Source organism: Ctenopharyngodon idella, chromosome 1, assembly GCF_019924925.1.
Source record: "Ctenopharyngodon idella isolate HZGC_01 chromosome 1, HZGC01, whole genome shotgun sequence".
NCBI classification, from domain to species: domain Eukaryota; kingdom Metazoa; phylum Chordata; class Actinopteri; order Cypriniformes; family Xenocyprididae; genus Ctenopharyngodon; species Ctenopharyngodon idella.
Genome location: NC_067220.1, coordinates 40,409,210 through 40,432,898, shown reverse-complemented (window position 1 = coordinate 40,432,898; position 23,689 = coordinate 40,409,210). Strand labels below are relative to the sequence as shown.

Here is a 23,689-nt window from a genome sequence, read left to right as displayed (position 1 = left end):
CTAGTTTATTCTTAACTATATTTTTCTGCTATAACTATATAAACTGATAAACTTTGATATCAGTTTTATCACTGATTTAAAGAAATTGTTAGTTACTCCAAGAAGATGTGTTTGCTCTTTTCTTATGACCTTTTTCTTTAGGTAAGTTTTTTATAAATAAATAAATATTTTCTACCCTGTAGATCTTCAATGACCCCATTCATGGTCACATTGAGCTGCACCCCCTGCTGGTGAAGATGATTGACACTCCTCAGTTTCAGAGACTCCGTCACATCAAACAGCTGGGAACAAAATATCTGGTGTTCCCTGGAGCCACTCACACTCGCTTCGAACACTCCATTGGGTAATCTTTTTTAAACTCTTTTCGAGGCTGGACCTTTGCATTGTTTTTCCATGAAATAAAGGGATATTCATTGTCTGTGTGTGTTAGTGTGGCGTATTTAGCTGGATGTCTTCTCAGAAGTCTTCATTATAATCAGCCAGAGCTCAACATTACCAAACAAGATTTCCTGTGTGTTCAGATCGCTGCTCTGTGCCATGACATGGGTGAGTAGCACAAACATTCATGTAAAAACACAGGTGTGTATTTCATTGCTATTGCTTTATATGTTGTTTTAACCCTCTGGTCCTCTTCGGTCACAAAGACCAAAAACTTTAGCGCACAGCAATAAGGGGGGACACTCTAAAATGCCAAGAGTGCAAAATAGACAAAAATAGACACACCCAATATATATATATGCGCTAGTGCAACTATAACACAGAGCAAGTTTATGCAAATGTGTGAAATAAAATCAATAATTCAGACACAAAGCAGTAAAAAAAATGAACAGCAAGGCAGATGTTACACTCAAAAACATTGAGAATACAAAACAGACACACCCACTCAAACACACATTCACTTACACACACGCAGACACACGCACACACACACACACGCACGCTCACACACGCACACACACACACACACACGCACACATGCACACGCACATGCACACAACAAACTATTATACACACAAATGAACCTGTGCGGCTGTAACAATATGATAAAATTGAGCCAAAAGACTCAAATAAGAGGTTGAAATCAGATCAGACCCAGATTTATTAAGTTGTGATAAAGCATGCCTGTTTTTTTTTTTTTCTTTTTTATTTTGTTGCTGTTGTTGTTGTTGTTTTTGTGACATTTTTATTAAATTTTGCTGTTATGTGTAACAAAATGTCCTCCTCTGTGTTCAGGTTTGACTGTATTAAAATTAATGCAAAAACTGACACTTCAAATTAACGTTTTAAACAAAAAAAATCTAAACTTTGACAAAAAAAGTCTTTGAGAATGTCTAAGTATAAATCCAAATCCACAACTTAATAAAAACAAGTATTTATGTCCAAAAACACTTGATAATTTATAAGCCACTTTATATAGAACTATATAGGAATCTAGTGGTTACACAAGGGCATTACAAAAGTTTTCTTTTTTTACTCCCACCAGATGGCACTAATCTACTCTTAAAAATGGATTTTAAATGCCTTGTCTCTATTTTAACATGAAATACTGTTTTAATTTAATAATAATAAAAAAAAATAGAAAAAAAAATTGTAATTGTAAAAAAAAATATTGAAAAAAAAATAGTGCATAGTATCATTAAATACCCTCAAAATTCTAAATAATAATCAAAAATATTATTGAACAAAAATATATTTTATTGGATTTCCTTGGGGATGGGAGTTAAATTTTAAGGCTTTGGTCATTTTTGACCGTGAAGAAGCCAAGTGTGACCCCAAAATGAAGAAATAATTATATTATGCATGTGGATAATGAAGCATGTTTGTAGGACATTTAAATGCAAAATTATTTTCATTACATGTAAAGTGCTATGGACACCCTGAAGGTTATGGATAAAAAGTGCTTTAAAAAGTACCATTATGTCTTTTCAGTTTGTTCTCTCATTTGTTTGAGAGAAGTTGCCAACATTATAGTTTTTCATACACCCCTAATACACACAAAAACTAAGCATAATATGTACATTTTGTATTTTCTCATAGTCAACATATGAAAAAATAAAAAATAAAGGCAAAATTGAAACCAATTTAAAACACTTCACCTTTTTGTCATTTCAGGTCATGGTCCGTTCTCTCATTTATTTGATGGCATGTTCATCCCTGAAGTACGACCTAGTGAGTATCTGAGTTTTTTTTTTTTTTTTTTTTTTTCCCTTCTGTCAATTCAACTTTGTATAAGCAAAAAATAATACTTGTTAAAGCCAATGAATATTAAAATAAATGCCTTTACTGCTAAGCCGCATGCAAGGCAAATACATAACTGAATGAAAATTGTGCTCAAATTACTTTTATATTTTACGTATAAAACATTAACATGATTAGAAAATCAAAACTGCATCACATTGTCATAACATAATCTATTATTTATTTACAAATCACAATTATTTATTCAAGAATTAAAATTAAGTTAATCATTGTAGTAGTTTGTATGTGTGTGACTGAGACAGACAAGCCTGTACATATGTACTTTATTAAACCTGCCCTTACATAATATCTAAAATCTCTTTTCATTTTCTCAGATTCCCCTTGGGAGGTAAGCATCATAACTCTCCTGTACAACTATAAATATATGCTGATACACAAACTCTGTGAGATACAATATTTAAGTCAACATGCAGTCACACTTATTTCCTTTCTCAATATGTATCTGGTTTTAAATATATTTAAAATATGGTAACAGAAGACATTACTGTCATTGCATTTACTGTATGAGTGTAAACTGGAAACGGTAAATTGAACACGGTAAATGCAGTACTGCAAACTGCACTTCTACTACATGTAAATGAGCACATGTGTACTACGGTATTTCAGATTGCATCCAGAAAATGTTCTGTTGCATTCACACAAATTGTGTATGTACATCTTCAATAGTTGATCTATAATGCACAAAATAAAACAGATTTAAGCAGAACCTTTAAGTTAATGCAGATAAACTGTCTGATTTCTTTTTAAATGTTCTGTTTACCAAGTTATATACTATTAGCATATCTGTGTGTTCACCACCCAAATACAATCATGATTTCAAACTTTCCACACTGTACACATCTATCTTAAAGTTGCTTCTAGAGCTGTGGACACATAACAAATATATATGCATGCAGTTCTGATGCAGCTTTAATTGCCTTCTGGGTTATTCATGACTTAATTGACAACATAACTACGACATTGCCCGCTCATAGTTTCTTTTACGCTTTATTTCTGAAGTGATATAGAGCACCACGTTTGTGCATAATATTGAAGAGTGCGTGCTGCAAGAGCAGTACAATGGCTGATATGACAGGAAAGTTCATTGTTCTGAGTTTTACTGACATATAGCCTGACACCATCTCATTTGACCACAGATACTGAATCAGGACAACGCGTTTCTCTCAGAATCTGACAGAAGTGTCACCAGATTTCACATGTCTTTAAAAATATAAGTGGCATCAGAAAACAGAGGATTACCTTTGTTGTTGTTTTTTGACTGCACATGCGAACCACTCAAAACAGTCTTGCAACTAGGAGTGTGCAGCAGAGCCAATATCTGTATCTGTATTTGTAACAATCTCAAAATTAGTTGTATCTGTTATATGTATATAACCGGAAGTGGACGGGGCTTTACCCGGAAATAGGTACAATTATTTGAGAAGACCGTCATGTCTATGCTATTACAGCTATCTTTTTTCATAGATATGCATCTGATAAGTCTGCTTTTCTCTTAAAGAGACAGTCCCTGCGTTTAAATGAACACAAATCTTGTCAGGGAAAAATAGAAACAGAAACAGCAGTTTGGGGTCAGGGTGGATGAGGGGTTGGGAAGCTTAGGCCAAGGGTGCTCAGATGAGTATCGGAAGCATTTCAGGGTAAAAAAAAAAAAAGTACTGATCCTTCATTAATGAATATATACACAAAAAACAAATGAGTAACACAATATTAACACTCTAGTAACTACTATTAACTAACAAGAATGAATTAGTAAGTAATAGTGCTCAGTTGAAGGTGGTAGTTCACTATTAGCTAGGCAGTAACTATTATTTTTTTCATACCTCCCAGAGAACTACTAAGAACTACTATATACAGGTTCATAATTAATGTGAATAATGCATAATGTATAATTAATTCTAAAGTGAAGATCATGGTAAAACTAATGACTCAAGTGTTACTACATCATGAATTACTAATTATGTGGATCAGTATTCTAAAGTGAGAAACATGACAACTCTCTAGTAACTACTGAAGTCATTGTAAACTTTTGAGGTTTTTGTAAAGTATCAGATAGTTATAACTCAATAGTTAATACATAAATCTATAGGCACTACTTATTTGGATCAGTATTCTAAAGTGAAGATCATGGTAACCCACTAGTACTTACTTAAGTGTTACCAAATACATCAGAAGGAATTACTGTACAAAACTGTACAAAAAACCTCAAAAGTTTACATTTACTTCAGTAGTTACACATTTCAGATATTTCAGTATTGATATGTATAGAAAAATCTATAATTTTGACAACATTGCTTTTAGTTTATTATTTCAGATGCCTTTTTTAAAAGACTACAATTGAAAAATGCATATTTAGGCTATAAAATTCAACTCAAAGTGTAGGAGTAGGAGTGACTGCGTTACACGCCACTGCTGAAATACACCCGCATTTGGATGTGTAACATTATATTATAATTTGTGCATTTGGTCTTAATTTAATAAATATGCCGCTGTCTGTCATTAAGGTTAAACAATAAAAGAAAAGAGTGAAGCACTCACTGCTCTTGACTGAACAACTATTGTAGCTTTTTTATTTATTTGTAATGAATACAAAAAAGATTGCAGTGGCTATTTGAGCTAGTTGCTTGTAGATGACAACTAAATGAAAAGTATGTAGTTCATGTGTACAGTTTAATTGTACTTTGATGTGCATTTATGTTCATCTTCTGAAGCACGAGGAAGCCTCTGTTGACATGTTTCACTGCATGATCAAGAAGAATGGACTGGAAAAAGAGATGGAACAACATGGACTTAATCTATATGAAGACCGCATATTTATTAAGGAATTAATTCTGAAAGGACAAAAAGATGCTAAGGTAAAAACATGTTTAATGTATAGTTTTAGTCAGTGTTTATCAGGATACAGTATTTGGGTTCAAAATATTTACCATTCCGCAGTGGTCAATGAAGGGCAGGACTGAAGACAAGTCTTTCCTGTATGAGATTGTGGCAAATAAACTGAACGGCATTGACGTGGATAAATGGGACTATCTGGCTCGGTAAGCATGAATTTAAAAATTTTTTAAATGGTTTGAACAGGTATTAAGCAGTTAAAGACAAAGTATAAATGTGTCCCACCTCTTATTTTACATGCAGCGACTGTCATTATCTCGGCATTCCTAATGGTTTTGACCATGAGCGTCTGCTGAAATCTGCACGAGTGTGTGATGTGAACAAGAGGAGACACATCTGCTTCAGGGACAAGGTACCTGTTAATTCACCTTTACATTTACCCCTTTTCCACCAAGGCAGTTTGAGTGCTGGTTCAGAGCCAGAGCCTAGTTTTAAATCAGTTTGTCTTTCACCCAAAGCACCAACTCTGAACCAGGAAAAGTGGTTCGTAAGTAGCACCAAAACATTGCTGGTCTAGAAGAAGCGCTTACGTCAGGGGCTGGGGCGGGGTTACTGTGACCAACAAGCAGGCTTGGGAGGGTTACTTTACAAATGTATTCCATTACAGTTACAATTACTTCATAAAAAAAAAAAAAAAATTCAGTAATGTAATTGTTTTGGATTACTTCAAGGTCCACATGTATAAAAAAAAAAGAAAGACAAAAAGAAAGAGAAAGAAAGAAACAAACAAACAAACAAAAAAGAAGGGGGGGGGGGGGGGGGGGGGTACTTTACTGTAAATAAATTGCATTTTTAAATTTAATTTTTAATTATTTACACGTTCCATACTTTTGAATGGGTCTGAACAACAATAAAAATATTTTAAAAATCTGATAAATTATCTATTGCTGTAATGAAGGGTCGGCAGAGTGGGGATCCATTTGCAGCTTTTATTAGAACAATCACCAAAGCAGACAGGGGCAAGGGCAAAGACATAAACAGGGACAGGCAATGGTCAAGTCACAGGCAGAGATCAGGGCAGGCAGCAGAGAATCATAGAGAATAACAATCCAACGGTAACAGAGAAACAGTCCACAAGAAAACGCTCAGTAATGATCACCGGGGCAAATCAAGACTTCGCGGTGTGTGTGTGTGTGTGTGTGTGTGGTGTGTGATGAGTGCAGGTGTGTGCGCAATCAGTCCCAGGAATGAGGGCCTATGGGAAACGTATTCCGAATGGGAAACAGTCAGTATTCAGGTGATGGCTCCCTCGGTGGTGCGGAGGAGGAGGCGCGGGAGCCACATTCGTGACAATTGCAATATTATTATCGTTGTTGTTTAGAGCTTAAAAATATAAAAGTCACATCAGATCATAACCAAACTGAACAAGCTCGGATCAAACATTTCTGTTCATGTTTGTTCTGCTTTAATTTAATGTTTAGCATTTTGGTTACTTTAAAAACTATTAAAACTAAGCAATCATGTCTCATTTCCACAACTTGGGAATACACAGCCCTATGTGTGTGTGTGTGTGTGTGTGTGTGTGTGTGTAAAGGGCTATTCAGACATCTAGTGGCTACAGTATGGTATTGCAGATTATTGTAGCAAGTCTAAAGAGTGTTTTATGTTCTGTTCGGATAAATCTAAGTGCATGTGTTCTTTCCTGTGTTATGGTTCAGCTTGTGTGGGGCTTTAAGGGGTGGGAGGTTCTCCTGAAAGGATAGCCTGCGTGGTGTTGTGTGGGCGGGGTTCTGAGGAAAAGGTTCCAGAAGTTTGTTCGCTGTCTGTGTGGCAGGAGCATCGGCCAAACAGGTGCTCATCTTAATAAAAGAAGACTAAGCTGTTAAGTGAGTCTCATCATTTCCTCCATTCGTTACATTATTTTTTAGTCCTTTGATAAAGAAAGTGTTTTCGTAGTTGGAAGGCAGAGTTTGCCTGTACAACCATGTCGTTTGCATTTTCTTCTTTGAAAACAAATAGCAGTGAAATTTCCATGAATTGAAAGTGTTTTTCCCCGCGGGCAGTATCGTTTCAACTAGCAGCAGTGATTGAACCTGCATCTGAGAAGATTGTAGACGGGTGTTATTTGCGCATGCACCAGCAGGTGGCTCACATGAGTCAGCACTGGCAACAGAACCAGGAACTACTGTATAATCAAGCAGCGCTTTTTTTTTTTGACAATATTTTTATTTATTTTTATTTTACAAGACAAATATAAGACATTGTAATACATATCGGAGCATAAGCATATAAAACAAAGATACCAACAATAACTAAAATACAAAAAGAAAATGTATACAAAAAAGAAAAAAGAAAAAAAGAAACAATAATAAAAAATAAAAAAAATAAATAATAGGATAAAAAGTGCAACAGTTACATGAATTGAAAAGCTTTAGAATTTGTATTGTTTTTATAAGCTTTTTGTTCTGTGATCTCATGTTTGAAAGAGTTTCAAAATAGATTGTGAGATCGGTGTTATAAAAGGTATTATATGAGGGTTTCTTTTGAGTTATTTTTGTCTTATGAATATAAAACTTTGCCAAAATAATTAAAAGATTAATAACATAATTTTGTTTTGAAAAATAATGTGGGTTTTGAAAACAAAGTAAAATGTCATGGGTTCTAAATTAAGAGTTCTGTTTAATTTTTTTGTTATGTCTATTTTAAAGTCAATCCAAAAAGAAATAGAAAAAGGGCAATATCAAGCATGCGCTTAATATGGTTATTATGGAAAAAATAATGATTTATTTAGTTTTAAATGAAACGATTGTAATCCTGATATTATCCCCCCTTTTTTCAAAATGTAACTGTAATCTGATTACTACATTTTTTGACGTAACTGTAACGAATTACAGTCACCGGATTTTTGTATCCTGATTACGTAACACCGTTACATGTATTCCGTTACTCCCCAACCCTGCCAAAAAGAAACTTGTGACCGCCATTTTTGAAATAGCAGCTAATCAAGCTAATAGTAGCTTGATTTAATGTCCATCTATACAAATTATGGCAAGCTGTATGACTGGTCTGCGAGAAGCCAATGCATCTTGAACAAGCTTGGTGTGTTTGTGTTTGGCGCTGCAGCACTAGAGTTGCTGTGAAAGATGAGACGTATGCAGTGAAGACCTGGCTCTGTGCTGGCTCTCTAGCCCGTGGAAAGGCAAGTTGAACTAACTCGAACTGGCAATAGCACTAGCTCTGGGGGAAAAGGGGTATACACTTTTGTAAAGGTGGAACTCCTACAAGGGTTCAGGCTGTAGGTTGCCGAGCGACTAAAGAAACTTTATCAGCAAGATGGTAGAAAACTGTACATTTCTTGTCTATTACCACCCACTGCAACTTATACCAATGATGGATATAAGCACAGTTACAATAGCAAAATATGTGGGAGAGCGTTGCTATAGTGTGACAATATTGTATTGCAATAGGGAGCACATTAATGTTAATACTAAAAATCAAAACTAGTTAGCACATCATTTGTAATAGAAAGGGTTTAATGACAATATCTGATTATGGTTACACTTAAAATAATTACAAAATAGATGTATGAGATGATAAAATCATATACCATTAATCGTACACAGCATGTATGAAAAAAAGTTACCTGAGAGATAGAGAGAGTGAAAGAGAGAGAGAGAGAGAGAGAGAGAGAGAGAGAGAGAGAGAGAATTTGAATTTTGAAAAAAGACTTTATTACAATTTTTCACATAAAACACTTTTTCAAACAGTCAACATTTACCGTTTTACATTTACCTTTTGTACCACAAGGAAAACAAAACAAAAAAACTTTTTTACATTAATAAAAGAGAAAAAAATATTTTTCCATCAATAATAGAGCACAGAGCCTCATTCTTACACCATTTCATTTGAAAAGTGATAATGTCATCCATGGATGAATAGAAATGAAAATCAGTAAGTATTCTGGATTTTACTGTGGCTAAAAACAGAGTATTAAGATCTTGATCTACACCCAGTTCTATTTTGTTTTTTCTGCTCATATAAATTGCTAATTTTGCTTGACCTATAATAAAATTTAAACACTGACAAATAAACCTCTTTCTTCTAACATATTTAAAACCAACAATAAATACATCTATAGAAAAAGATTCATTAAAACTATCAAATAAATTATGTAATAAACTAAACAAGCTTTTCAGTCTAAAACAATCCATATAAGCATGAAAAACAGTTTCTCTCTTTAAACAAAATGGGCATTCTGCAGTAACATCAGAATTCAAAACTGAAATAAAAGCATTAACTGCTATTGCACCATGTAAGTCTCCACTGTATGTCCCCAACTCTTTTACTTAAAGGTGGCTTATACAATGATCTCCATTCTGGTTTATCATCATCACACATTTTTAAAACATCACGCCGTGGTGTATCAAGCCTTTTATCGAGTGTATTTTTTTTTGTTAAAAACAAGAACGCAAGCTTTATAAAAAGATTTACCAGTACTTAAAAAAAATTAAGACATAGGGATTTTCCAGAGCTTAGAAACATTCCTGAAATATCATCTAAAACAGGTAAAAGAAAAAAATCAGATAAGACATCCCTTTCATTAGGCACAATTTTGCTTCCACAGTAGTCTGATAAAAGTTTCAGTTCATCAGAAGTCTTTTTTTCCATTTTTCTAATAAATGAAAAACAAATCGTCTTGACTTAATCTTCAGACTCATAGCAACTCTTTCCATATTTTCAAAATCTGGTCCTGTCAAATTAACTAGACTCCCCATTGTACATATTTTGGAAGCCACAAGTGTTTCAGTGAGTCCAGGAATTGTACAGTCATTGTGTGTTAAATCAAAGCGTGCTCCATATATAAGTGGTTCTTCAAGGAGCCAGTGAAGAGATTTAAAATGTCCTTCCCTTTGTATTTTGAACACTTTCCACACTTTAAAAACATTCCGATAAAAAATAGGCATTCCATTGATGTTCAGTTTAGACAAGTCCATAAAAAAAAGATTCCTTTCCATTTCAAATTCCCAAGATTTTGTAGTATTTTACATGCAACTACTTTCCAGCTTGAATTTATTGAACCACTAAGAAGTCTTTGCAAAAATTGTAAACGGAAAGCTGCTGTTCTACTTTGAAGATGCACCAATCCTTGTCCTCCTACTTCTTCAGGTAAAAACAATATACTCTGTGGAACCCAATGTAACTTATCCCAGAAAAAATCAACTAAGATCGCTTGAATCTCTGCTAACAGACATAAAGGAGGATCTATGCAGGTTAATTTATGCCATAAAGAGGAAGCTATTAAATTATTTATAACTAAGGTCCGACCTCTATATGACATATTTGGGATTAACCACTTCCATTTCTCAAGTCGACCTTTAACTTTTTCAGTAGTTCCTTCCCAATTTTTTTGTACAGTTGCTTCATCTCCTAGAAAAACCCCCAAATATTTAAAACCTCCTTTTTTCCATACTAAACCAGGAGGAAGGGAAAAACACCCTCTTTTCCAATCTCCTATTAGTAGCGCTTCACTTTTTTCCCAATTAATTTTAGCAGAAGACAGTTTTTTAAAATCATCAAGTACACTCATTAAAACCTCTACATCACTCTGTTGACTAACAAACACTAAAACATCATCAGCATATGCAGAAAGACTAAAAATTGGCACATTAAAACCTTGTACACTTTTTCTTAATTGCTCTAAAAAAGGTTCAATTGCTAACGAATATAACATTCCAGAGAGCAGGCATCCCTGCCTCACACCTCTAAAAACTTTAAAAGGAGTGCATAAGCCACCATTAATTTTGAGTATGCTCTCAACATTACTGTACAAAACTTTAATTTTATTTATAAAACTTTTACTAAAACCAAAAGCTTTTAACGTTTCCCATAGGTATAAGTGTTCAACTCTGTCGAATGCTTTTTCTTGGTCTAGCGAAATCAATCCAGTGTCACTATTTGATAACTTAGAGACATCATAAATATCCCTAATAAGGGAAATATTATCAAAAATTGACCTTTTGGGGACACAGTAGGTTTGGTCCGGATGGATCACCTTATTCATAATTTTTGATAGTCTGTTTACTAAAATCTTTGAAAGAATTTTATAGTCACTACACAGAAGTGAAACAGGTCTCCAGTTTTTGATCTCTGTGAGGTCTCCTTTTTTGGAAAGGAGGGTTAGGACTGCTCTCCGGCAACTCAAAGGTAGAAGACCTTCATCCAAACTACCATTGAGTACTTCTAAGAGATCCTCTCCTAAAACATCCCAAAAACATTTATAGAAGTCTATTGGTATGCCATCGATTCCAGGCACCCTTCCGGATTCCATGCTCTGAACAGCCTTATGCAGTTCTCCCAGGCTGAGCGCACCTGAAATCTCTGCATTAGCTTCATCAGACACCTTTGGTAAATCCTTGAAGAAGACACTCTCACTGATATTGTCTGGTCCTAATTCACTTCTGTACAGTTTCTCATAAAAACCAATTGCCCTCCTTCTAATCGCTACAGGGTTGGACAACAGAAAACCTTCCTCAGATCGCAAAGCATGAATGATTCTTTTTTGTCCATTTTTCCTTTCAAGATTAAAAAAAAACTTTGAAGGTGCATCCATCTGGTCAAGACTTACAAATCTTGATCGGACCAAAGCCCCCTGTGTTTTAACCCCTAATAATTCTGCCAATTGATTCTTTTTTTTAGAAAGAATTTTCAAATAACTTTGTTGTTTTGTTAATTCCGCCAATTCTTGTATCTTAATTATGCCAGTCTCTAAGTCTTTCATTGACTAATTTAAAACATTGTGTTGTCTGTGAGCATACTGCTGACAATACTGTTAATCTGTATCTTACCAAAATCCCACCATTTTGTACTGATTGAAAAGATGCTTTTTTGTTCTGTAATCAGCCCCAAACAATTTAAAAGTGCGTATAAAATCCTTGTTATCTAACAAAGTTAAATTAAAATGCCATAAGCACTTTTAGGGCTTGACAGAACTCAAAATAAAGGAACATTGTACTATGCAATGGTCTGATAAACCAACAGAAAAATACAAACAGTTTTTAAAAATACCAGCATAATGCTTAAACACATAAAATCTATCCAATCTTGCCAGAGATAAAACACGTGCATGTGACCAAGTATATTGTCTTTTATCGTCATGAAAAACCTCCATACATCAAGTATCTCATGCTTACTAATTATTTGAATGAGACGTTTTCTTGAAGGCATATGGGGTTCAATATGATTTCTGTCACAATACTCACTGTACAAATTAAAATCACCTCCCAAAAATAAATACTCATCATTAGAAACATCTTGTAAAACAGAACATAGGTGTATCTAAAAACAATATCCTATCAATGGTTGCAGTTGGGGACATACACACAAATAAAAACAAAATTATGATTCTCCACTTGTGCTCTCACTTTTAAAATCTACCCTTCAAAAACTCCTCAACTTGGTACGAGATCGGATTAAAGGTTTTGCAAACAAAATTGCTACTCCTCCACTTAATGTGGTGTTGTGCTAAAAAAAGATAACCCTTCATCCAGTCATTAACATTATTCACATCACTTTGCTTTTCTTGAATGAAAGTAACATCTATTTTTTTAATTATTTCATACAGCTCAGCTTTTTTCTATAATCTCTAGCACCATTAACATTCAAGGAGGCAATCTGCACTTCAGCCATACTGAAATAAATGAACAACCAAAAAAAACACAAGCAAACCCAAATTACTAATGTTCTTAATCTCATTTTCATTAATTCCAGACCAACTTTCCTCACAATCTTTTTCAGACGGTAAACTTCCTTGTTTGAAAGGCACCCTTCTGCTATTAGACTTTTGGCTTTGTCATAAAACTGTTTTAGATCAGGGAAATATTACTTTACAATCACACCTCTTTTGTTTTTTGTGATACTAAGAAAATGTTTTATGTCATCAACATCATAGCTTCTGCTTATACCTTCAGCCTGCGACAACACTATACTTGAATCAGACATTTCACTTTCTGACTCTTTCTGCTCTTCAAACACATCTCCTTTTTTAAAACACTTTGCACTACTGATCTTTTCCACATTTTTCCTTTTTGTCGGCACTTTGAACATCTTATTCTCTATTTCTAACTCAGACACATCTTCTTCCCTCACTTTTTCTACATCACTGTTCAACAATCCAGTTTCTGCATTTAGAGAAGTTTCTGAATATCCCTACCTTCATTCATTGATTCCGTTGAGGTCGATCCAGCTTCCACAGGCCCCAAGACAGATGTTCCTTCCCCAGCAGGTTTATCCGCGGTCGGCACTGCTTCGGCCGGACCGACCTCAGACGGTTTTACAGTAGGCCTGTCTTCCTCATTGCAGCACTATCCTTACTACATCCAGCTGCGTTACTCTTGTCAGGGGCATGAACGGATTAAGTGGCCCGTTTACCACATCCGAAGCATTTCATTTTGTCAGTAGTTACAACACTACATATTCATAATCATCCACATGGAAATTTAGTGCCAAGTCCAGTTCAGCGTCATCTTTAATATTCATGAAAGCGAATCTCCTAAATGAAACAATATGTTTCAATAAAGGAGACTCGCACCCGATCACAATCTTTTTGATCGGCAAAACCAACTTTCCATAACGTGAAAGCGCTTGCCGCCAAAATATCATCACTAAGGAATGGAGGGATATTCGAAATTGTGACTTTCTTTGATGGTAACATCAGAGGCAAACAGGTGTAAGTATTTCATCATGATTATTCCTCACGTAACCACCTCGTTTGCTCTTTCCACCGTATTCAAAAAAATCACGGTCACGTTATTCATTCTGGATGCAGAGAGAATGTTTTGATGGCCAACAACTTCTCCTACACCCAGACAGCAAGCCTCCACACTCGCCACAGATACTATTTTAACTCTGTGACGCCGTGTGAGGAAATCAAGTCCATTCCCACCCTGAGCTGCCATGCATTCTAAGAAAGCAGGCAGCACTAACAAAAAACAAAAAGAGGCAGAGCAACAGTTACAATCTTCTTTTATCCCTTCCTTGACCATGTGACTGAAACCCAAATGTGAGACATTCAAACTGACCAATCAGAAGATTAAAACTTCCCCCACTGTACTAAAGGTGTGACAATTTGTAGGCCCCCGATGTACATACATTTTGGCCTATAGGGCTTGATCACTATCAGCACCTTTGTGTCTTCCAAATGGCCCTTGTAGCAAGAGAGACGGGGTTGAAACAGTAAAGCAAATGTCTTTGTTCATTTTAAAATATCTTTAGATATTTTCAGTCTTACACTTTTGTGTTCTGGTTCTTCACCAAGAGACTCACAACTTTTCACTTACAACTGGCCTCTCTTTGCATTGTCATAAACCTGTATCTCATATAAAATATGTGCTAATGAACTCATGTAACATATCAGTCTATAAAGAGAAACAAGAAATGTCCAAGAGAAACATTAATTTAATGTGAATCAAGGGTCCAAAATCCAAACAAATGTCTCAGTTACGTATGTAACACTCATTCCCTGTAGGAGGGAACAGAGACATCACATTGTGACGGCCAAATGGGATCTTGCTAGGGAGACCAATTTACTTTGAGTGTAGCTAAATGATCCTAACTAAATTGGCATGCGAGATTTGCATCTGCTGCCCCACCTCACAGTACGGTTATATAATGAGCAGCAGGTGCATCGCATCTCCAGGTTTTCGCTGAGGAACCGAGCCGATGACCCGGCCGCTCAGCAGTGGTAGATCAACTGTGGCGACGGGATGTGATGTGTCCTTTCCCTCCTTCAGGGAAAGAGGGTTACATACGTCACCAAGATGTTCCCTTTCAGTTGGTCATGTTCAAACGTCACCTTGTGATCGACAAATTGGGATCCCTAGCAAATCACCTCAGCTGCTGCCCCCTTCCAGTGCCCTTCATAAGCCTCATGATCCTCCTTGCCTATTTCACTACATATGCGCACCCAGCCTAGTACCGTTTCACATAGATATAACAGATGTAGGCCTGGTGCCGAGGCCTCTCTGTGTCTTCTACCCATTTGAGGTGAGAACACGGGAGAATACCGGCTCTACACGAAGGCTATAGAATCTAGCCAATGTGTTGGGTGTTGCCCAACCAGCAGCTCTACAGATATCTGTCAGCGAGGCACCTCGTGCCAGCGTCCAGGTACACACTTCTGTACAGTGAGCTCACAACCTGAACGGACAGGGCACGGACAGGGCACGTCTTGTGCCTGGTACTGGAGACAGTCTTTCCCTTCTGCTGGCTTCCATAACAAACAAAGAGCTAGTCTAAGGTCCTAAAGCTTTGTGTTCAGTCCATGTACAGTCACAGAGCACGGATGAGACAAAGCTAGGGCTGGGTCTGCCTCTTCTGGGGGCAGCACTTGCAGGCTCACCACTTGGTCCCCTACCCTGTTGATGGAGGCAACCAGGTGTACAGTTTTTCATAGAAAGAATCTTTAGCTCTACTGAGGGTATGGAGGGAGGTCGAGGAGGATTTAACCTTCTCGCCCCCTAAGGAACCTGACAACCAGGTCATGCTTCCTGACTGACATACCTTATATTGGGTTGTGATATGCAGGGGTCGTCCATCTTAGGGGTGATGTTTCCTGCGGCGGACACGGTACAGCAGGCTGTGCCAGAGTTTTTTTTTCCCACAGGGTGCCGGTGCCCTTGTCGATGAGCAGACCGAGGGGCAGCCCACAAGGAACTCTGATGGCACGTTGGCGCAAGCTCTTGATTGCCTCAGTCTGCTACTGACTGCGTAGAATTGCTGGGCAACTTGTGAGATGGGGGCTTTGAGAAAGCATACTTTGACAACCTTTTGCACCTCTGCAAGGTAAAGCCAGGGGGCGTTTCTGGACCACCAAGGTGAACATCGTCTGGCCTCTCTGTGATACAGTGATTGACATCTTGATCCTCAGCTGGAGCCCAGAATGAAGTGCTAGGTTGCTCATGAGAAGGACCAGCAATCCCATCCGGAAGCTGCACAGCTTGCAATGCTCTAGAGGGGGAGGGACCCATGGAGATGGTTCCTCAGGGGGAATCCTCAGGTCACCCAAGCTATTTCACTGAAATAGCCCTTTCCTGGTGCCAGGAGGGAAACTAAATTGGAGAATAAACGAAGGGACTCCACCTCATTTGAGGTGCTTGAGTCTCAACCGTGCACCTAGAGTGCAGAGTGAGCACTCTCAAACAGCGCACCATTACCAGCTGTGAGAACAGCCTTTTTAGCGCTCACAGAAGGCACAAACAAACATCAACGAGAGGACTTGACAACCGCTGCAGTGCCGAAAACACCAAACAGAAAGAAAGCTTCTTCCCTGAAGAACTGACTCTATTAGAAACACTTGCTTGTAGATTAGAGCAGGAACAAATGAACCGCTCAGCTCCGAAGCGAAAAAGCTGGAGATGTGATGCACCTGCTGCTTATTATATACCCGCGCTGCGGGGTGGTGCAGCTGATACAAATCTTGCATGCCAATGTCCATTGACTCATTTAGTTACACTCGAAGTAGATTGGTATCTCTTGCGAGATCCAATTAGTCTGTCACGACGTGACTTCGAACATGACTGACTGAAAGGGAAAAGTCCTTTCAGATAGACAATCCAGATCAGTACAAGATTTGGTACACTGAAAATATATAAAGAATGCCTGATTTTTTATTTATCTTTTTTTTTTAACCAAATTGACTGGGTACTTATACACCATTGAAGACAATGTACTGCATTTTAAAACACTCATTTTAAATAATGATCATTAATCTTACCTCTTGTTTAAAAATATTGTCTTGAATGCAAATAAATTTGCTCTGTTGTTGGCATTTTTACTACCTTTCACTATGAAATATACACGGTTTCTGTTTTTTAGTCTGTTACTCTTTGTTCTATCTCAGGTGGCAGAAAATATTTATGGCATGTTTCACACTCGATACACTCTCCATCGTCAGGCCCTTCAGCACAAGATTGGCTACATCATTGATGTCAAGTAAATTTTTTTTTTTTTTTTTTTTTTTTTTTTGTTGTTTGTAAAAATACATTATATTTGTGTAATTTTTTTTTTTTTTTTTTTTGCTTGCATCCTAATATTTCTCCAGATTTTACTCTTGCTCACGTGTGTATGCTTGTTTCTTTCGGTACATTAGGATCAAGGATGCGCTTGTACTAGCTGATGGCCCACTGAAGATCTCAAATGCCATAGATGACATGCTGGAGTACACAGAACTCACAGGTCAGATAAGACATCGATAGAAATTGAGAGGAATGTTTCTTTTCTAAAAGTAACAATGAAAGAAACCTACAAATTTGGTTAATACATCTCATCCATTTATCATTTAGGACCACTTATGTCAAACATGTAATTGATCATTCTGAAGCAGTTGTCAACCATGTAATAGAAAAACAGCTGAATGGAGGATTAGAATAACTTTGATAAGAGTCTGAATTGTTTTGATTGACATTATGGATCAGCTGAGTTGTCAGCTGATTAGAGCTTGACGCACAAACGTTTATTCTATGCTATACCAATATTCTATGACCCTTTTCTTTTCCTCTTCTCTTTAGATCACATCTTTGATCAGATCTTGAACAAGTCAAACACACATCTGAAAAAGTGTGTTGGAGAGGCCAGATTGAATGAAGAAAAATTAGAGGTACCTTTCTGTTAAAAATGTCCAATATAGCAGACTTAATTCTTGTTAATGTTTTAGCATCATCACATCAGTGTTTTATTAGGTTTTAGACAGAGACCACTGCATGATACTGTATGTTATTGAAGATAGAAAATATTAAATATAATTGTTCACCACTCACCAGCAGAAGGCTGAGGAGTGCTTTCAGAAGTGGTGTGAGAAAGACTTCATTGATTCAGGTAACTCTAATTGTGCTGCTGTAGTATGTCTGCATTTATGCGTTTCATCATCTTTGTGTTTTTTTTTTTTTTTTTAATTATCTTTTTATTTTATTGATTTAGTGGAATTTTTTATTCCAAGTAATTTATGCAGCCCAGGCTGATTAGAAAAAAAGTACCTGTGGCAATTTTTTTTGCAAAATATGTTGCATCGTGCACGTTTCATGACAGTTTCCTGTGCCACTGAAACACTGTCATTGAAGTTGATGACTGAATCTTTAAACAAATCATTCATTGAACTAATAGTTCTGAATTATTTCTTCATGAATCAGAATTTCACATCACAGACTAAGAAGCCTTTGTTGTTTTAGTGCTCTAAACCCTAAAACACATTTTTTGAGATGTTAACAGATGTACAGTCTACACATCATTGAAAACACTAAAGGTACTCATTAAGTTTATTTATAAGTGGAAATTAGTTATTTTTGCATTTTTAGAGCAAATTCTGTCTTCTAGTTTGAAAAGCAAAGTCAGAGCAACGCCACGGCTTCTGATGTCAATGCATAATACCAGCAAGATTTGTAGTGGTGATTGGCTGCCAGGGCTCCAGTCGGGGCTGGACGAACGAGCTGATGTCAGCCATTTCTGAGCACTTCTCTGCATGTATTCATGACAAGATAAATATTAGCCCTTTTAAATGTTCTTCCTTGTTTTTCCCTCATTTGTTGTCATAGAATTATATTTTTAAAGCACATCAAGGTGCCCTTAACTCTGTTTTTTCCTCTGCTCATAAATTAATATTCATTATTCTGTATAATGAGTGTTTTGTAGTTCTGTGTTTTATTTATTATTTATACTGCAATGGAACAAAATATCATTTTATTGAGTCTGCAGGGCAACCAACAGACAATAAAATAAACCCAACAGCAGCACATTCATTTAGAACAGTAATTAAACTGAACTCATTTGTTTTTATGCACATTTCAGCCAGTTTGAATCAAGTACTCAGACAGACTATAGTAATATTCTGTTGACCCTTTCCATCCAGACAATCTGTCTAAAGCCCGAAGCATTCTAGAAGACGTTGTCAACAGACGGCTGCCAAAGTTCGTGGAGAGGCCCGACTAAAGGAAGATGGATTAAAGGTACCCTACTGTGTTAAAATGTCCGATGTTTACTCTGTGTAAAAGCTAACCTATTGATATTTACTATGACCTTCACATTGACACATCAAATATCACAGCAAACAAACACCCCATAGTCAGTGAATCAAATTGTAGTCTTTAAAGACTGTAATCCTTACAGACTGCCTTTTTCCTCTCAAAAACTTTTAGAAAATGCTGACAGAACACTGGGAGAAGATGGTCGAAGATTTTAAAAAACGACATCAAATTCTGGAGGACTTTGAAATTTATGTAAGGATTTTAATTTAATGATTTTGAATTCAGTAATTACATCTGCATAAATTTGAGTTCCCATTCAAGACAGTGACCTTAGTGCTGTGTGAGTAGCTGATACTATGGGAATGATGATTTCTGATTGCCTGCATACAGGGCCGTGCACAAACATTTTGAGGGGCAGTGGCCCAAACCAAAAAAAAAAAAAGGGGCAGTATAAGGGGGTTGAGTATCATCTTAATATAGAAAATGAATAACAAACCTCGGTGACACTTTATTTTACAGTGTCATTGTTACATATGTAAATACACATGTATTTACTGTAGTAATAACTAGAAATTATGCATAATTACGTGCAATTAACCCTAAACCAAACCCTCATCCTAACCCTAACCCTATTGTAAGTACATGTAGTTAATTGTCATTACTCAGTACTTAAATATATAATTACACTGTAATACAGACACCTTAAAATAAAGTGTAACCCAAACCTTTTACAATATTGTAAATACAATTGTTAGGCTTTAGTGCTAATTTAATTTATGTTGTTGTAATTACTCTTCCAAAAAGTTGAGTCTGCGCTAATTTGATCTAATATTTAATGTTTGAATGTTAAAATGTTGTAGATTTAAGTAGTATTTTTAAAATATATTTTTATATTAAGATATCTTAACAACAGTATATTTAACTAAAACAATTATTTTATCAAAATAACCAGAAAATAGTACAAACTTTGCCAAAGTGATTATTTTGAACAAGTATTAACTTAGACATTATTGTTACATGGAGGTAGTGTAGAGACGAGGCGAATACGGAAATCCACGATAATATGGGTATTTAATCAACGAAGGAGCAAGAAACACAACCATACACATTTAGAATAACGTTAGAACTGACAAAGGAGTGCAGGGAGTGAGTCCAACTTAAAGGGTGCTGACGAAGACAACAGGTGCAGGGAATCCAGGGAAATGGCGGGAAGGCTGAATGAGGGAAGTGAAAACAGGAGTGGAGCAAGGAGGATCCTGGGAAACGGAGTCCGGGAAGGCGAGGATGTAACAATTATTAAAAACATATTATTTTAGCTAAAGTATTTGTATCAACAATGTGTCTTTTGCCCGTGTGTCTGTGGGGTAAAAGGCCCCCTTCGTCACCTGATACATTTATAAGATTTTTAAACAAACAAACCACTTTTATGATTTATTTTCACAGAAAATCTGTTGCTCCATAAATGTTTCTTAGGGTGTGCATTTAGCCCCATTGTACCCTACTATGCTAAGATACAACTTATCTTTTTTAATTGTGTATACTATAATATGGTCTTAATAAAATATCATAAATATGACGTACACTACCACTCAAGTTTAGGATCGATAAGATTTTTAATGTTTTTAAAAGAAGTTTCGTCTGCTCACCAAGGCTGCATTAATTTAATTAAAAATACAGTAAAAACAGTAATATTGTGAAATATTATTACAATTTAAAATACTGTTTTCTATTTGAAATATTTAAAGTAATTTATTCATGGCAAAGCTGACATTTTCAGCATCATTACTCCAGTCTTCAGTGTCACATGATCCTTCAGAAATCATTCTAAAATGCCGACTTGCCGCTCAAGAAACATTTCTTATTATTATCAATGTTTAAAACAGTTGTGTACTTTTTTTCAGGATTCCTTGATGAATAGAAAGTTCAAAAGAGCAACATTTATCTGAAATACAAAGCTTTTGTAACATTATACACCACCGTTCAAAAGTTTGGGGTGAGTAAGAATTTTTGTTAATTTTTTTGAAAAGAAATTAAAGAAATTAATACTTTTATTCAGCAAGGATGCATTAAATCGATCAAAAGTGACAGTAAAGACATTTATAATGTTACAAAAGATTATATTTCAAATAAACGCTGTTCTTTTGAACTTTCTATTCATCAAAGAATCCTGAAAAAAAAAAAAAAATTGTACACAAATATTTTGTACAATTGTACACAATAAATGTTTCTTGAGCAATAAATCATCATATTAGAATGATTTCTGAAGGATTGTGTGACTGAAGACTGGAGTAATGATACTGAAAATTCAGCTTTGATCACAGGAATAAATTACATTTTAAAATATTTATTTAATTACTTAAGGTTTATATATATATATATATATATATATATATATATATATATATATATATATATATATATATATATAAACCTTTTCATCCATTTTACACTAAATTTGCATCTAAAATCTACACACACACCAAAGTCGTTTAGCAGACTTTACTTTTTCATCTAATTTAAACTAAATTTACATTCATCATCTGCACACACCAAAGTCGTTTAGCTGATTTTTTATTATTTTTTTTTTTTTAATAAAATGTCTGTACACTGTGACCACTATATCCAACATTCACAAAACTTGGTTTACATGGACACCAGACAATTATTACATTATTATATGCAAAATATTACATTTCAGATGATAGAGGGCGCTATAAGTTTCTTTTTCTAAGTCACTTCAGATTTTTGAAATGAGAAAAAAATTACCACAAAAATATTTTTGCTTGCAGCTGTATTTTAATCAATGAAATAATAATAAAAATAATTCACTTACAGATAAAAATCCATATTATAATAAAAGCTCTCCTCTCCATCCTGAGTCAAGTGGTGAAGAAGAGAGTCTGCAAAGTAAGCAATATATCACTGAGGATACACAAACACATTTTCCATCATCAAAGGAGGAAAACAAAGCACAAACACATAAAAACAGTACTGCAACCTATAGAGGAACAACCAGTGTCGGTTCATACAACTGTCTGTTATCTACTAGAATAAACCTAAAATACAAACAGTACTTTAATTTTGTAACAATTTTCCAAAAGTTTAATCAGCATCAGAAATAATAGTAAAATCATCCCCTCAAAATTATAAGGTTCTATCTCACATTTTTGTCAAAATTGAGTATATTCACATATTCTTATGCTGTGACAACTTATTTACATTATGTGATGTTTTTGGTAATGTTGAGTACATTTAGGGACTTTTTATTCAAAGTCGAATGAAATGCAAAAACTCTGAAGCTCAATATCTCAAAACCGTTCAGAATGCAGATAGAACCAAGGGGACTAAATATCTGTTAAAAATGCTACAGAGTTTTGAAAAATTCAAGACCATGCATAAAAAAAAGAAATTCATCTTGAGCACCTTACAAAATACAAGTAGTAACAGGACACATTCTACACACCTCTACTTTAATCAACTTTTTTACATATTTCTTGAAAAGTCTCAGACTACAGCAAATCTACACAATTCCTTATTTTTGTCTTGTTATCCTTTTAGCTTATTTCTGATTATATAAATTTAGTATTAAAATTTCCCGCTTAAAATTAAAATTAACACAAACATCTTTAATAAAAATGTGCTTACCAATCCTTGAGCAAAAATATTGAACACTGAATTGTGAAACGAAAATTGTAAATCCACTGTTGGCTCAATGGCTTCAAGTTGGCTTGCAAGCTATGCTGTGCTCAAGTTTTAGCAATTAAGGCTCACCTGTGTCAATACTGCCTTTTAAAGAGAATGGGATGACGTCCTGAGGGTTGCATGGGGCCATTATTGAAATGCATAATTGAGCAATGGAATGCTTCTTGACAGAGTCTGTGATTGATTTTTTTTTTTTTTTTTTTTTTTGTATTATTGTCTGTCAACAGTATGTATTGTTTGCATACCAATTTATTATAGCTGTGATGATGATGCTAAGTGTTTTTGTTTAACATGGTTATATTTTTTGTCATGTCAGAAGCTTATCTTCCTACTTGATGTTTGCTGATTGTCATTATTATTGAGACATAACGATTCTAGTTTTTTTTTTTTTTTTTTTTTTTATCTATTTGTAACTAAAGACAACTAAAAAGTATGTGTACAAATTAAATGATAAATTAACATAGCTCAGTCTATCTACTATTTTCTAAATCTATATACATTTAGCTAATGCTACCAAAAGACATTGATTAACTTTAAAAATGAGATTGAATTACATTTTCTATTTATGATCTTGCAATGTATGGACAATACAAAACAATAATAATAATAATCATTATAAAGATGAATAATGATTGAGATAACCAGTTTATACTTTTTTAATGACACAGGACAAATGACAAGCCTACATTTAGTTTTCTTAGAATTAAACAATCATTTGCAACTAAAAACTGGAAGACTTGGATTTATGTCAGGTGTGAATATACATGCATGTTTTCATTTAGATTATCACACAGCACATTTGCATATGTATATTTATTTTTCCTACGTCAAACGCTCATGCTTGCTACACATGAGAGATGTCAGAAGACACCTATAGTTAACCAAAG

General features: G+C 35.3%; 1 protein-coding gene across 1 annotated transcript; it reads left to right on the top strand.

Annotated features, from left to right (window-relative positions):
• The first annotated feature begins 188 nt into the window (after positions 1-188).
• On the top strand, positions 189-19,065 carry LOC127512120 (deoxynucleoside triphosphate triphosphohydrolase SAMHD1-like). Its single transcript, XM_051892754.1, has 12 exons — positions 189-343; positions 431-546; positions 2,113-2,169; positions 2,574-2,587; positions 4,968-5,111; positions 5,194-5,294; positions 5,392-5,500; positions 16,985-17,076; positions 17,234-17,319; positions 17,652-17,740; positions 17,904-17,958; positions 18,986-19,065. The coding sequence occupies exons 1-12, from the start codon at positions 237-239 to the stop codon at positions 19,063-19,065; spliced, it is 1,050 nt and encodes a 349-aa protein (XP_051748714.1). The 5' UTR covers positions 189-236.
• The last annotated feature ends 4,624 nt before the right edge of the window (positions 19,066-23,689 follow it).

Excerpts from the sequence above, each read along its gene's own strand:
- LOC127512120 (XM_051892754.1), top strand. The coding sequence starts at position 237 with ATGATTGACACTCCTCAGTTTCAGAGACTCCGTCACATCAAACAGCTG. Across the intron at positions 17,741-17,903 it reads TGAATGAAGAAAAATTAGAG|CAGAAGGCTGAGGAGTGCTT; the intron begins GTACCTTTCTGT and ends ACCACTCACCAG. Across the intron at positions 17,959-18,985 it reads GAAAGACTTCATTGATTCAG|ACAATCTGTCTAAAGCCCGA; the intron begins GTAACTCTAATT and ends CTTTCCATCCAG.